This window comes from Mus musculus, chromosome 11 (genome assembly GCF_000001635.26).
Source record: "Mus musculus strain C57BL/6J chromosome 11, GRCm38.p6 C57BL/6J".
NCBI lineage: Eukaryota > Metazoa > Chordata > Mammalia > Rodentia > Muridae > Mus > Mus musculus.
The window spans coordinates 105,231,935-105,246,268 of record NC_000077.6 but is presented as its reverse complement, the minus strand read 5'-3'; the positions used below and the strand labels follow the sequence as shown (position 1 = coordinate 105,246,268).

Genomic DNA, 14,334 nt, shown 5'->3' with positions numbered 1-14,334 from the left:
ATTTCTGAATTTATCACTCAGTTATTAAACAATAAAATTTGCTGACTTTTTTCAGCTTTAAAAAAAAAGGAAGGAAAGAAAAAAAGACGGGGTGTGTGTGTGTGTCTGGGTGTTTTGCCTGCACATTAGTCTGTGCGTTACATGCATGCCTTCCAAGACCAGGAGAAGTCATTGGATTCCCTGGACTGGAGTTAGAGATGCTTGTGAGCCACCACATAGTTACTAGGAAAGCAAACCTGGGTTTTCTGAAAGATCAGCAATTGTCCTTAACCACTAAGCAATCTCTCCAGTGTCTTTTGTTGCTTTTGTTTTTTTAAGACAGGAGCTCACCCTGTAGTAGAAACCCTGTACTAGAAATATTACACACCAGGCCTTGAACTACAGAGATCTGCCTATCTCTGAGACCCAAGTATAGAGATTAAAGGTGTGTGACAACTCAGCTTCAGTTTTAAAGCAGCCTGTGTCAAACAGTTTCCCACTGTAAATATATCTAATCTCTATACTGGCATACATGTTATTACTACAGAATCCTATAGACCATGTTATCAAAGGAAAAGTCTTATTGCACTTAGGTAAGTGTGACTATCTAATTCATATTGAAAAACCTTTAAGCAAAAGACCAAGAATGTCTATACAAAATCTAATATACTTCTGGAAGGTGAATGATCTCACCAAGTCTTCTGTGGCCATGTAAAGTTGTGGTTTCTAACATTTAACAGTTTCTACAAGTCCATGCTGGGAGTAGGAGCTGGCTGACAGTACCCAATGCAGTCATACACAACATCTTACTAAAGTGAGAAAATGCATGATGAACTTTTATTTCCTGAAAGTAAATTAAAAAAAATTTTTTTTCTTGAGAAATTGCCTAGATCAGATTGGCTTGTAGGCACATCTATGGTTGATTGTAGGAGACCCAGACCAAAGAGGACTCTACCATCCCTATGGAAACGGTCCTGAGCTGTGTAAGAAGGCTAATTATGCATGTGTCAATGAGCCATCCAACAAGCAGTGTTCTTTTATGCTTCTGCTTCCCATTCTAAACTCCTCCAAGTTTCTGCCTTTGGCTTCTGCCCTGACTTCCCTCAGTGAGCCTGGGAATGTAAGTCAAATATACTTTCAACCTTTTTGTTGTTGGTCAGAATGTTTTGTAACAACAGACAGAGAACTTGAAAGGGCCCTGAGTCAGTCTCTAGAAGACAAGCAAGGAATCAAGTAGGAAAAAGGGATCATGAGTAGGTAGAAGATGAGGGTGAAGAACAAAGGGACCTAAAAGTAAAGCTAACATAGGGCCTGAGTTTTTCCACATTCCACCATAGCAATCTGGATCTCTCTCCAACACTGTCCCCATCCCAGTGGTGGGGTCATGTACACAAGTGCTCTGCCACTGAGCTCTCCCATCATCTCGACGAATCGTCAGGCTATAAAGAAGGTAAGTAAAGCCATAATCCCTGTCGAGTCCTGTGGCGCTGCTCTGGACTTAAACTCTGAGACTGGAGTTTGACTAAGGATTTTTTAGAAAGACAATCTCACTATAAATCTTAGCTGTCAACTCAATTAGCATCCAAGTGGACCAAAAACAAAAAACAACTCCAAGGGGCTGGAAAGATATCTCAGTGAGTAAGAGTGCTTGTTATATACTCATAAGGCCTTAGTTCAAACCCTCAACACCAATATAAAGCCAGACACACAGCTGTGTACACCTTTGCTCCCAGCACTGTGAAGGACAGAGGAAGAAAAACACTAAGGCTAGTTCCAGGGAGAAGGTTGCTGTTTCAAAGGAAAAGAAGTGAAAAATTAGAATGCTATATGCTCTTTTGATCTCCCAACACATGTGCATACAAAACACACACACACACACACACACACACACACACACACACACACACACACTTACTTCAAGCAAACAACCAAAATGTAAGTAAGACTGTTGCTTAAAAATAAATGGCTTTTCTCATTCAAATATTGGGAAACAACTATGAGTAAGGAGGCCCATAGAATGTAACTCTGATGAGGAATGAGAACATCAGTTTGAAGATGCTGGGCAAGGTGACACACAGCTTTAATTTCAGCACTAAAGAAGACCCAATCATTAAATTAAAAAAAAAAAAAAAAAAAAAAAAAAAGGTGGGTCAGTGTTGACACATTCTATATTCAAAGCACATTCTGGGCTTCATTGGGATGAAGTTGGGCATCTCCTTCCCAGAACTGGCTGCTGGACATGCAATGGACAAATACTCCATACTTTCCAAAAGTTTGTGGCCAAGTAGCTCTGGGGGGGAAAAACGGAAGGGTTACAATGGTTCAAACCTACATTGGGAACAAGAATCCAGGTCTCCTTATAGAGCAGAGCACCTTGACCTGTGTGTGGTCAATGTGCCTTTTAGTAAGCAAGAGATATTCCTGTTATAGAAAACAAAGAACTGGGCTAGGGAGACAGCTCAGTGGCTAAGAGCACTGACTCTTCTGAAGATCCTGAGTCCAAATCCCAGCAACCATACGGTGGCTCACAAATACTAGTAATAAAATCTGACGCTCTCTTCTGGTGTGTCTGAAGTCAGCTACAGTGTACTTATGTATAATAATCAATAAATCATTGGGCCAGATCTAGCAGGGACTGAGCCAATGGAGTTGACCGGAGCAAGCGGGGCTGACTGGAGTGAACAGAGGTTCTAAAAAATTTAATTTCCCAACAAACACATGAAGGCTCACAACCATCTGTACAGCTACAGTGTACTCATATACATAAATAAATCTTTAAAAACAAAACTAAACAAACAAACAAACAAAAAACTGAAGACAGAACATGCAAATCTGCTTGAGTTGTATTGTGTATGCAATTTGAGTGCTCTCAACTTGTTTTTTTTAAAGGATAGATAGTCTCTGGGATTTATAGATTCTGTCTTGCTTCAATGGAGTCCAAATGATGTAGCAAAGTCTACAAATATTCTGTTTCTCTAAAGAACATAATATCTGCTAACATGTTGTTTGAAAGACTTTAAACAGAAGGAGTGTAGGAAACCCAAGACCAAAGCACCAAAGATTCAGTGTCTTGTCACCCTAGCTAGGTGTCCCAACATATGCACTGGCACATTCCTCTGAAGAAACAATGCACTAAGAAAAATCAGAGCTTGCAGAATCTGCTAAACTTTTAGCCAATAGAATAAAGGAAGCCAAAGAAAAATTGCAGGCACAGACTGCCAAGAGATACCAGCTGTCCACTAGAGCTACTTGTAAGTCTGAGTCCAGGCAAAAATATAAATTTCTTAGAGTAATAAATACTTGAAGGTGGCTCAGTGGGCTAAGTCTGACAGTTTGAGTCCATTCAGCCCCAGGGATTCCCACTGAAGACAAGAAGCACCTCCTTAAGGCCAGGCTCTGACCTCTGCACATAACCAAGGCACATGAGTGCTGACACACACAAATTACCTTAAAAAAAAAGTAATGAATAGCTTCCTGGGATACATTAGACCCTGTCTCAAAAAAGTAAAACTACGAGCTAGAGACACAGCAGTTAAGAGCACCAACTGCTCTAGCAGTGGACCCAGGATTGAATCTCAGCCACCACATGGCAGCTCACAATCATCTGTAACTCCAATTGTAGAGTCCAATGCCCTCTCAAAGGGTAACAGGAAGATACATGGTGTAGGCAAAATACCCATGCATAAAGTTGAAAAAAAAATAAAAATAAGTAAAAATAAATGATTAGATACTAAATCAAGGAAAAGTGGGGTGGGGAAGAAGAAGAGAAAGAAAGGTAAATATGAATATATACATTAGAGTATTCGGCATGGTAACACTGGCTTATTATTCCAGTACTTAGGAAGCCATGACAGAAGGATTATAAATTGAAGGCCAGTCTAGGCTACACAGTGGGACTCAGTCATGTACACATGCACACGTGGTGCAGAAACCAAAGATCCAGAATGCCCTGAAAAGGTCCCTGTAAACAGCTTTTGAAAATGTAAGAAATGGGACTGGAGATGGCTCAGCAGTTAAAAGCACTTATTGCTCTTGGAAAGGACCCATATTCAATTCCCAGTACCCCACAACAGTGGTTCACTAACTACCTCTGGTTTTAAGGAATCCAATGCCCTCTTTTGAGCCCCATGGTCTCCTGCATGTATACAGTATGAGGTATGTGGCATGTATAGGAATAACCAGTAAATCGTTTAACATTGTGAAAGCCAGGTGTGGTGTTGCACACTTTAAGTCTAACACTCAGAGGAGGCAGAGGCAAAGGCAGGCTTCACTGAGAGTCTGAGGTTAGCTTAATCTAGACACTAAGTTCTAGGGCAGTCAAGCAACAGAGGAAGACCATGTCTCAGAAGAAAAATTTAAAAAGCAAGAATATAAAAATGACTATTTTCAAATGGTAAAAATGTGAAACTTAATCCAATAGTTCTATATGAACTACAACCCCACATATTTACTTCTCTAACATAAAGCCAAATATCAAAATACTACTCTGCAAATTCTCCAACTTAAAGAAGGTATTTAGACTATGATTCACTGTGTTAATTGGCTATCATAATTATCCACAATGTGCACATGATCCAAGTATACAGAAGTGGTGCTTGTTATAGTCTCTTGAATACTCTTATACTTACTCTTAATAAATCATCTATTCTTCCTTCCTTCTTCTCTAAGTCAGAGTTCTTACTGTTTTCTAGTGCAGATATTTTTTCTATTGTGAGGTCAGACTACAAAGACAAAAGCAAACAAATTTAGAATTAGTCACAAAGTATTACATGCCATCACATTTTCCTTGCTTTTTGGAAGCAGCACTTGCTAACATCAATAGCTGCACAGGTAACTCAGGAAATGAATCTGCTTTCCTCATCCCATCCTCCAAACCTTAGCCACATCCACAACACTTGTACTGCAAAAACATTACTTCTGGAATTAACTATACAAATTCTCACAATACTGTACATTGAATAAAAATGATGCAACACCATAGAACTGAAATCAGATTTGACTAGAAAGGATTTTAGGTGACAGGATGCAGTTTTGAGGAACAAGTGTGCCCCCTAGTGGAAACAGAAAGAAAGTAGAAAGGGAAAAAAGTTCTGAGTGCTCAACTATCTAGGATTCTTCAATATCCAAACACTGGTGGTTCCAATAAAATAAAAATCTTTTATAAAGTTCTTAACTGACAAGCATCCTGTTTTGAGAGGAACACAGACAAGAACACCCAATAACCTAACTTAGAAAAACACAGTTGGAGCAAAGATCTACTATCCTTTTAAAATATAATTTCCATTTTTTTTTTTTTTTCATTTCCTTACTTTCCTGGGACAGTCTGAGCTGGCCTTGAAACCAAGATCCTCTTGCCTTAGTCTTCAAACTGCTGGGATTTACAGGCATATGAAACACCATGTTAATTTTTAGAAGAGTCTCTGTTAGAAAATTTCTCAAGACTGTTTAAGGAAGAAATTTTATTGGTATAACATTTTCAAAGTACAGGAAATAAACTACTTTCTTAAAATTAACATTTATTGAAAGCCTACTGTCACCACTGCCTAAGGTGATTGGAATTACTCTAATTTTGCATTATATTAAATGCAAACAGTAGAGTCATAATTTGCACCTAGGCCCAGAAGCCTTCAAAATGTATGCTCTTGTCTTCATACCATGCTGCAGCAAAATCATGCCTACCACAACAGTAAAGAAAAGCCTGTTAAAAATTCCTTCCAAAGGACCAGAAATACTAAACAATGGGGTCTAGTCAAAGGTAAAGGGAAGAGTTACAGACTTTCTACATGGTCAGGTCTATTCCTGAATATAATAGCTCTACAGTGTCCCCACCTACCTGGGTCTGTCTGTGCTGGATGGAGATCTGTTTTTGGGAGCTGCAAGAATGTTCTGTATTGCCAGAACCCGTAGAAGAAGGACTGTTTTGTTGAGCCTATAATAAAAGTACATCACCAATCACAGGAAAGTTTTGCATCTTTCTCCATAATTGTGTATGAATAGAAACATTTACCTCTTTATAAGACAAACCTTTCTAATGATAGTCAGAAGTCAAGACCAAGAGGAAAATAAAACAAGTTAAATATGAGATCCAAAAGCTGGATATGGTACCTTCATGTTTCTGAAGGTAAGCTTTAAATAATCAAATGATCATAAATTATTTTATACACAAATTACAAATTGGGTAGTTATTTCTATAATTTGTTTTGCATGTAAGTTTCAATGTGCCTTTGTCAGGAAAAGTGAGTGATATATACAACACAGGGGACAAACACATAGTCCAAGTAGAAAGGACTGTGAAATGAAGATGTAAATGGCTCTGCTATTTAGAGCACTTACTGCTTACACAGGACCCGAGTTCAGTTCTCAGCAGCCACACCAAGTGGCTCATAACTCTCTCTAACTCCAGTTCCAGGGAAGCTGACATCCTCATCTTCTCAGGCCCCTGCATGCACATGGTGCACATAAACTCACACAAGTGTGCAGTGTGCACATACATACTGACTAAGAACGAGTGAATGAGCAAGCAAGATTTAAGAAGGAGAACAAAAATAAATGAACGAAGCTTTAAAATAGAATTGGAAATACTCATAAAAGTCTCAAGTTAAAAAATACCCACAAGCAGAGAAGTATTTAAAATTCTGGGTTGTTTGTAATACTTCTACTTGCTGAGTTGACATATGAACACACTTTGTGTGTGTGTGAGTGTGCGCATGCAGGTGCGTATGCCAGAGGTCAAAGTTGAGTGTCTTCCTCTATCAAAATATAAGGTAGAGAGACCTTATTTTCTGAGACAGGGCCTATCTTTGTATCTGAAGTTCACTGATCTGGTAAGACTAGCTGTCCTGCATGCTTCAGGGATCCTCTTGTTTCTGTCTGCCCAGTCCTCTGATTATAGGTATATCACACCTAGCTTTTTACTTGGATATTGAGGATTTAAACTTAGCTCTCCATGCTTGAACATGGCTTTCTGCGTCATTTCCCCAGATCATATTTTAAATGACACTGTGTGAGGTATGGTGGGTCATTTGTTGTTGCTTTGGGTGGTGCTAAGGACAAAAGCCCACCTTGCATACGCTAGGTAAGTACTTTACTACTAACTGACAACTCCAGCCCAAAGTAATTTTTAAATTTATATGATTTAGGCAGGCGGTGGTGGCACACACCTTTAATTCCAGCACTTGGGAGGCAGAGGCATGTGTAACTCTTTGAGTTTTGAGGCCAGCCTGGTTTGCAGAGTGAACTCCAGGAAAGCCAATGCTACACAGAGAAATCTTGTCTTGAAAAACAAGATAAAAAAAAAAATAAATAAAAATAAATAAAAATAAAACAACAACAACAAAAAGAGGTGGAGAAATAATTAAGGAACAACATCCAATATCAATTTCTGGCCTCCACATGTACCAACATAGGTACCTGTGTACAGATACAAACATGCATACATATGCACAAAAATTCCTACTAAAGTGATGATTATTTTTATTTTACAGATAAAAAAAAATTAAGTGAAACCTAGCACTTATGAAAAGTTATCAAGCTAGTTAAATGAAGTAGAGACCCCAGGCTGTGTGCATCCACAACAATTATTAACAAGCTAAAGAATTCACACAAATAATTTCTCTTAGGGACTTATGCTGTGACCTTTTTAAGGCAGGCCATTTCATTAGGCCTCCTTTTCGATGATGAGAAGGAGGAGGAGGAGGAGGCTATCAGATTCTGGGGTCCTGGAGTGACAAGTGTTTGTGAGCTGCCCAATATAGATACCTGAAACTAAACTCTGGTCCTCTGAAAGAACAACAAATGCTCCTAAGCACTGAGCCATTTCTCCCCACATTGCCAGGTAGATCACAATCTTTTGTTTTTGTTTTTTATTTTTATAGAATATACAGACTATATCTAGTGTGTGTGTATGTGTGTGTATGTATGTACATATATATATATATAAGAATATATAGAAAGACGGGGTTTCTCTATATATCCTTGGCTGAACCCAAACTTAAAACCTTCTAGCCTCTAATCTCTGAGTGTCTAGATTACAGATGTCTATACCTGGTCTACAAACAGTCCCTTTTATGTATTCATGTCAAAACAGTTTATTGAGTACCTGCAATGCCTCAGCACAGGGTTGAGAACTATTAGCATATGTGCAAGGGAAATGAACACAATCCACACCCTAGTCTACCTAAAGGGAGTTTATAATTAAAAGTAAATTTTATCTGGTGGTACAGGCCTAAAATCTTAGCTATTTGAGGCCAAGGCAGGAGAATCACAACTTCAAGGCAATCTAGGCAATTCAGCCCCCGCTCCCCCCCCAACCCCATATCAGAATAAAAGGAAGAAACTGAAAAGTGTGAATGTATCAGTTACTGAGCATTCACCTAGAAAGTACAAGGCCCAAGGCTCACTATTCAACAGTGAAAGAAAAAGTAGGCACTCAATAAATATTTGTTGGAATAAACTGTTGACTCATGTGTATAAACTCAGTTTATGGGAGGTTAAAGGACACAAGTTCAAGGTCATTTTCATTCAGTGTTACTAGGAACTACATGACACCATCTCTTAAAAACAAAACAACCCACAGGACAATGGTGGTGTACGTCTTTAAACCCAGCACTCAGGAAACAGAGGCAGATGGATCTTAGTTCGAGGCCAGCCTGGTCCTCAGCATAGCTAGAACTACTCAGAGAAACCTGTCTCAAAAAGAAGAAGAAAAAAAAAAATTCCCAAACTCAAACAAACAAGAGCAACAACAAAAAGCCAAGAACAATAAACTTAAGAAAGACAAGTTAAATGACCACAAACAAGCTAAGCATAGTGGTACATGCCTGCAGTTCCGGTACTTGGAGGGTAAAGGAAGAAGGGCAACTAAGAAGTTCAAGGTCATTCTTAGCTACACAGATAGCCCAAACCAAAGTAGGGAACATGAGACCCTATTTCAGGGGAAAGAGGAAGGGGGGAGAGATTATAAATATAATGCCATCAAATCCAGAGGCAGAAATAGGAGAATCAGGAGATCAAGACTCATATGGGCTTGTCTTAGAGGTGGAGGTCAGGGTGCTGCTATAGAAAGAGACATGTATATCAGTAAGGTAAAATTATTATAGTCCAGAAGCACTCACAGCATTTACAGTCAACTGATTTTTGATGGGGTAGCATGATAATTCAGTGGGGGGGAAACATAGTCTTTGTGACAAGTGCTGTGGTAATTAAATGCCTACCCACAAAAGAATAAAGGTAAATTCTTTTCCTTAAATCACCCAAAATTTAAAACAAAATATATGGCAGACTTAAATGCAACAGCTAAAAACATAGCATACTTAGAAGAAAGTATAGAGCTAAAAATTTATGACCTTGGATTAGATAATGCCTTCTTAGGTATAACCAAAAGCATAAATAACAGAAGGGAAAATGGATATTTTGGACAACTTCTGTTCTTCAAAAGACCCCATTTGCAGCAAGAGATACGGCTGAGGGGTACACTAGGCACGCATGAAGCTGTGAGTTCAATTATGAGCAGCACCCAAGGAAGGACACGACACGGAATAACAGCCCTCTGCCCGCCCGTATATGACAGGACTATCACAGAACCCTCTTATGGCTCAACATTAAAGGTAACCTGAATTTAGAAAGGAGTGGGGGTGGGGGGAAAGTGAGCTGCTTCATTGTGTAGAGGTTCCTGCCACCAAGCCTGATAACAAAAGTTCCATGCCCAGAGCCCACATGGCAGGAGAGATCAGAATCCCTAAATGGTCCTCTGACCACATTTCTACCCTTACACACACACACACACACACACACACACACACACACACACACACACACACACTTATCATTTTTTAAAAGAGCATTGGAATCCAGTACATATTTCACCAAAGATACTAAATGACTACTAACTATAACAACCAAATAAAACAAAAAATAAAACAAAGTATTTACTTGTGAGATATAAATGAAAATCACAATGTACTCTCTAAGTTAAGGGAAAGTATCTTACTGATGGGGAATATGAAGTGGTGTACCTGCTATGGGAAAAAAAAAATTCCGTCAATTCCTCAAAAGTAGCTACCAAATGACCCAGTAAAATTATCTCTGAGCATACCTAAGGAAATGAAAACATGTACACAGAAGCAGCTTTCATATAAATGCTACAGCAATGTAATTTCTAAGATCCAAATATTGGAAACAATCCAAATCCATCAGTTGGTGATAGAGTAAATAAAGCTCACAGCAATAGGAACACCACAAACAATGGTTGTATTTACTAATGTTCCAAGTACAGAAAGTCATGGAGCCAGGACTGGGAGTAGGGCTCAGCTGTACAGCATATGCTTAGCATGTGCCAAGACTTAGGGTCATTCCCAGCACATATACATACACACATGACAACACAGAAAAACAAATTCACTAGGCTATTCCAATAGTCAAAGGAAATGAAGCAAGCAATACTTAGGATACTGAGGCCAGAGGCCATGAAGTCCAAACCAGCTTGGACTAAATTTATGTTTAAGACCGAAAACATAATAAAAAAGGAGAAAGCTATCTACTACCATCTGATGAAGTGACTACTGAGCCAATTTCCTACCTCAAAAATTAAATATTTGTAGCCAGACAGAGGCAGGCAGATCTGAGTTAGAGGCCAACCTGAGCTACAGAGCAAGTTCCAGGATAGCTAGGGACACACAGAGAAATCCTAACTGGAAAAATAAAAAATATAATAAAATAAAGCTGAAGAAATGGCTTAGAGTTAATAGTGTACTCTTCCAGAGAGTATGAGTTGGGTTCTCAGCACCCATGTAGACAGCTTGTTACAGTTCCAGGGCACCTGACACCACTAGGAACCTGCACTCATGTATACATACCTCTCATATACACATATATACATAATTTAAAATAAAGATAAATCTTTACAAAAAGTAAAACTGAGCAGTGAAAGGGTTGGCTCAGTGAAAATGCTTGCTGAATTCAGATCCCTAGAAATCGCTCAACAGCCAGTCTAGGCAATTGTTCAACTCTATGTTCAGTGAGAGGCCCTGTCACAAAAAAATAAAGTCAAAGTTATACAGTAAAACACCACACCCAACATTTACTTCTGGCCTCTATATGCTCTTATACACATGTGCACAAAGATATACAAACACATACTACACACACACACATTTAAAAATAAAATTGACAACTAAAACTTTCTAAGCATGTACAAGAGTTTAATTTGTAGTCTTAGTATTAATGGGGGTGGGGAGGAATTTTTGAACTTTGTATAGGGCTGGATAAATAGCTCAGCAGTTAAGAGCACTGACTCCTCTTCCAGAGGTCCTGAGTTCAATTCCCAGCAACCACATAGTGACTCACAACCATTTGTAATGGGATCAGATGCCCTCTTCTGGTGTGTCTGAAGACAGAGACAGTGTACTCACATAAAATGAATAATAAATCTTAAAAAAAAAAAATCTGTGTAAACCAGGAGTAGTGTTGCACTCCTATAAATGCCATATTTATGAAGTGGAAAAAGACTGAAAGTTCAAGGTCACCCTTGCTAAACAGTGAGCTCACCGGGCCTAAGCTACACACCTTAAATAGGCCAGGGGAACACTGCGGTCTTTGCCCAGCTGTTGAGTACAGCCTCTGGGTCCATTTGGCACCAAGGCAAGAAGTATATTAAAGTAAATTAAACCAAGTGGAGCTAAAGATTGACCCAAGCCTCATGTATGCTAGGCACACTCTGCCATTGAACCTTTTCTCCAAGCACCTGTATCTTTATATTAGACTAAAGGCTAGCAAACTGCATTGAAGCAAGAAGTCAAGAGATGGTGAAGAAGTGAAAAAAAGTCTGAACAGAAGCTGGAGAAAATGATAAATACACAGAGTGACATCAAGACTTGAGAGACCAGTGAAACATATCTTAAAGCACAGACCTATGGAAAACATGGTGGGTCTAATATTGATTCAGGAGAACTGAATGGATTTACAAAGAGCCGATTTGTTTACTAGAATTTAGAATATGAGGCAATGGCACAGGAGAGAAGGGAATACCAAGGCTGTTTGGGAGTAAACTGTTCTTGCAGGAAGAAAAGCATTCCATGAACTATGCAGAAAAGTAAAAGTAAGATCTAGGAAGACTGGAAGTGGAATATGAAAAAGCTATACAACAATGGACTGGTTTTGACTTTGAGAACAGGGAAACATTCCTTGAAACACTAAATTAGCTTGTGAGTATTAGCATATAGATACCAGGAAATTTACCTGGGATTGATTTAGGGTAGCCAAATAAATACTGGGAAATACTGACATGCCTGCCAAGAACAATGGAAAATTCTTAAGATGAAATACTACATATACCTCTGTAAAGTGCACCACAATAGATCCACTAAAAACAAAAAGATGCCTAAAAACAATGTGTGTGTAGGGAGTTAGGGGATGAGCCTAGACTGAAGGATTACGATGACTTTCATCAACATAAATTTTCTTTCATGAAGCTTAGGACTTTGTATGGTGATGGATACACACATATATATGTAATGTTTAGAAGATACATGAGAATGATACAGTTCTACCTCCTGTGAGCTGCCCTGTGTGAGTGGAAAACGAAAGGGAGTGTGGGAGGTGGGGTTTCATCTTTTTAGATAAGCGTACATTTTTCTTAAAAACTGAAACTAATCATTTGATGGTACAGGCTAATTCTCAGTTGTTGTATATAGTGATACTGCCTTACCATTTCCACTGTTTGGTATTTTTTCAATTTCTCAAAATGAATTTCCCAGAATGGTGGGAAAGATGGGAATTCTGCAGGTTTAGAAATGTTACATTAGTTTGATGTTGGATCTTTCAAAAATAATGTTATTTATTTTATGCACATTGCTATGGTTTTGCCTGCCTGTATGTCTGTATGAGGTTGTCAGATCTTGGAGTTACAGACAGTTATGAGCTGCCATGTGGATGCTGGGAATTGAACTCAGGTCCTCTGGAAAAACATTTAGTGCTCAACTACTGAACCATCTCTTTAGCCCCAATGCTAGATTTTTACTGAAAATATTTCTTAAAAAATTACCAACAATGACTGATAGACTTTGTACTCTATATATCTATTTTATTAAAATTTAAAATGACAACAAAAGACAGAAAGGAGAACAGTGGGGGAATGGATTCTTAGTCAAATGCCTGGCATACAGAAATAAAGACCTGAATTCATGCCCTAAGTATTCATACAAAAAACTGGGTACAGCAGTGCAGCATTCTGTATACATACCACACTCATATACACATTTTTTTTTTAAACAAAGAGAAAATACCTACATAGTTTTAAAGGAGCTTTCAAAGAAACAGTAGTTTGGCATTAAGAGTTTTAAAAGGCCAGGCATGGCGGTGCACGCCTTTAATCCCAGCACCCGGGAGGCAGAGGCAGGCGAATTTCTGAGTTCGAGGTCAGCCTGGTCTACAGAGTGAGTTCCAGGATAGCCAGGGCTACACAGAGAAACCCTGTCTCAAAAAAAAAAAAAAAAAAGTTTTAAAAGGCTGGAGAGATGGTTTTGTGGGTAGAATGTTTGCCATGCAAGCGTGAAGAAGCTAGGCAGGACATGTCTGTAGCCCCAATGTTAGGGCCAGAAACAGGAGGATAATGGAGGCTCACTGGCCAGTCTTGTGAGAGACCCTGTCTCAAAATAAATAGACAGACAGACAGATGGGTGGAAACAGAATTAAGGAAGACTTCCCAGTATCAACCCTAGCCTTTTCATGTACTCATATGGACATATATACAGACAAAGATTAAAAAACAGATCCACCAGACTTTGACAACAAGAATTATTTAATCCAATGAAGACTAAATTAGTAACTACAACTGTTTCTCTCAGTGAATCCAATAAAAATCATTTGGCTTTTGCAATGCCCAACAATGAAACAATTGTAATATTATAATGTTCCTTATTGTTTTCAGGTCTTAGAATAATTTGCATAACAAAGTCTCAATTGTAGCTAAAATGACAAATTTATATACATAATATATGAACATCTGAAAAGATTGGGTGAAAACAAGATTATGTTAAATAAATCCTTCATAGTGGGGGAAAATGGAACTAAAAAAATTTTTACACACACAGAGTATATATATTGCAGCTGTCTTCAGACACACCAGAAGAGGGCATCAGATCCCATTGCAGATGGTTGTGAGCCACCATGTGGTTGCTGGGTATTGAACTCACTCAGGACCTTTGAAAGAGCAGTCAGGGGCTGGAGAGATGGCTCAGCGGTTAAGAGCACTGACTGCTCTTCCAGAGGTCCTGAGTTCAATTCCCAACAACCACATGGTGGCTCACAACCATCTGTAATGGGATCTGACGCCCTCTTCTGGTGTGTCTGAAGATAGTG

The 14,334-nt window shown here is 38.8% G+C and overlaps 1 protein-coding gene across 20 annotated transcripts in view; it reads right to left on the bottom strand.

Moving 5' to 3' along the window:
* The window catches only part of Tlk2 (tousled-like kinase 2 (Arabidopsis)), a 116,065-nt gene that overhangs the window by 37,691 nt on the left and 64,040 nt on the right, over positions 1 to 14,334 (bottom strand). For 12 of the 20 annotated variants that reach the window (XM_017314550.2, XM_006533316.4, XM_006533315.4 and 9 more), the window contains 2 exons: positions 5,813 to 5,908; positions 4,608 to 4,700 (listed from right to left, as the gene is read on the bottom strand). The exons of 3 other annotated variants lie outside the window; for them this stretch is intronic. In XM_017314550.2, coding sequence (XP_017170039.2) covers positions 4,608 to 4,700; positions 5,813 to 5,908 — 189 coding nt within the window. The remainder of the gene's footprint in view (positions 1 to 4,607; positions 4,701 to 5,812; positions 5,909 to 14,334) is intronic. 5 more of the 20 variants (XM_006533314.4, XM_030246000.1, NM_001361996.1 and 2 more) reach the window with 1 other exon arrangement.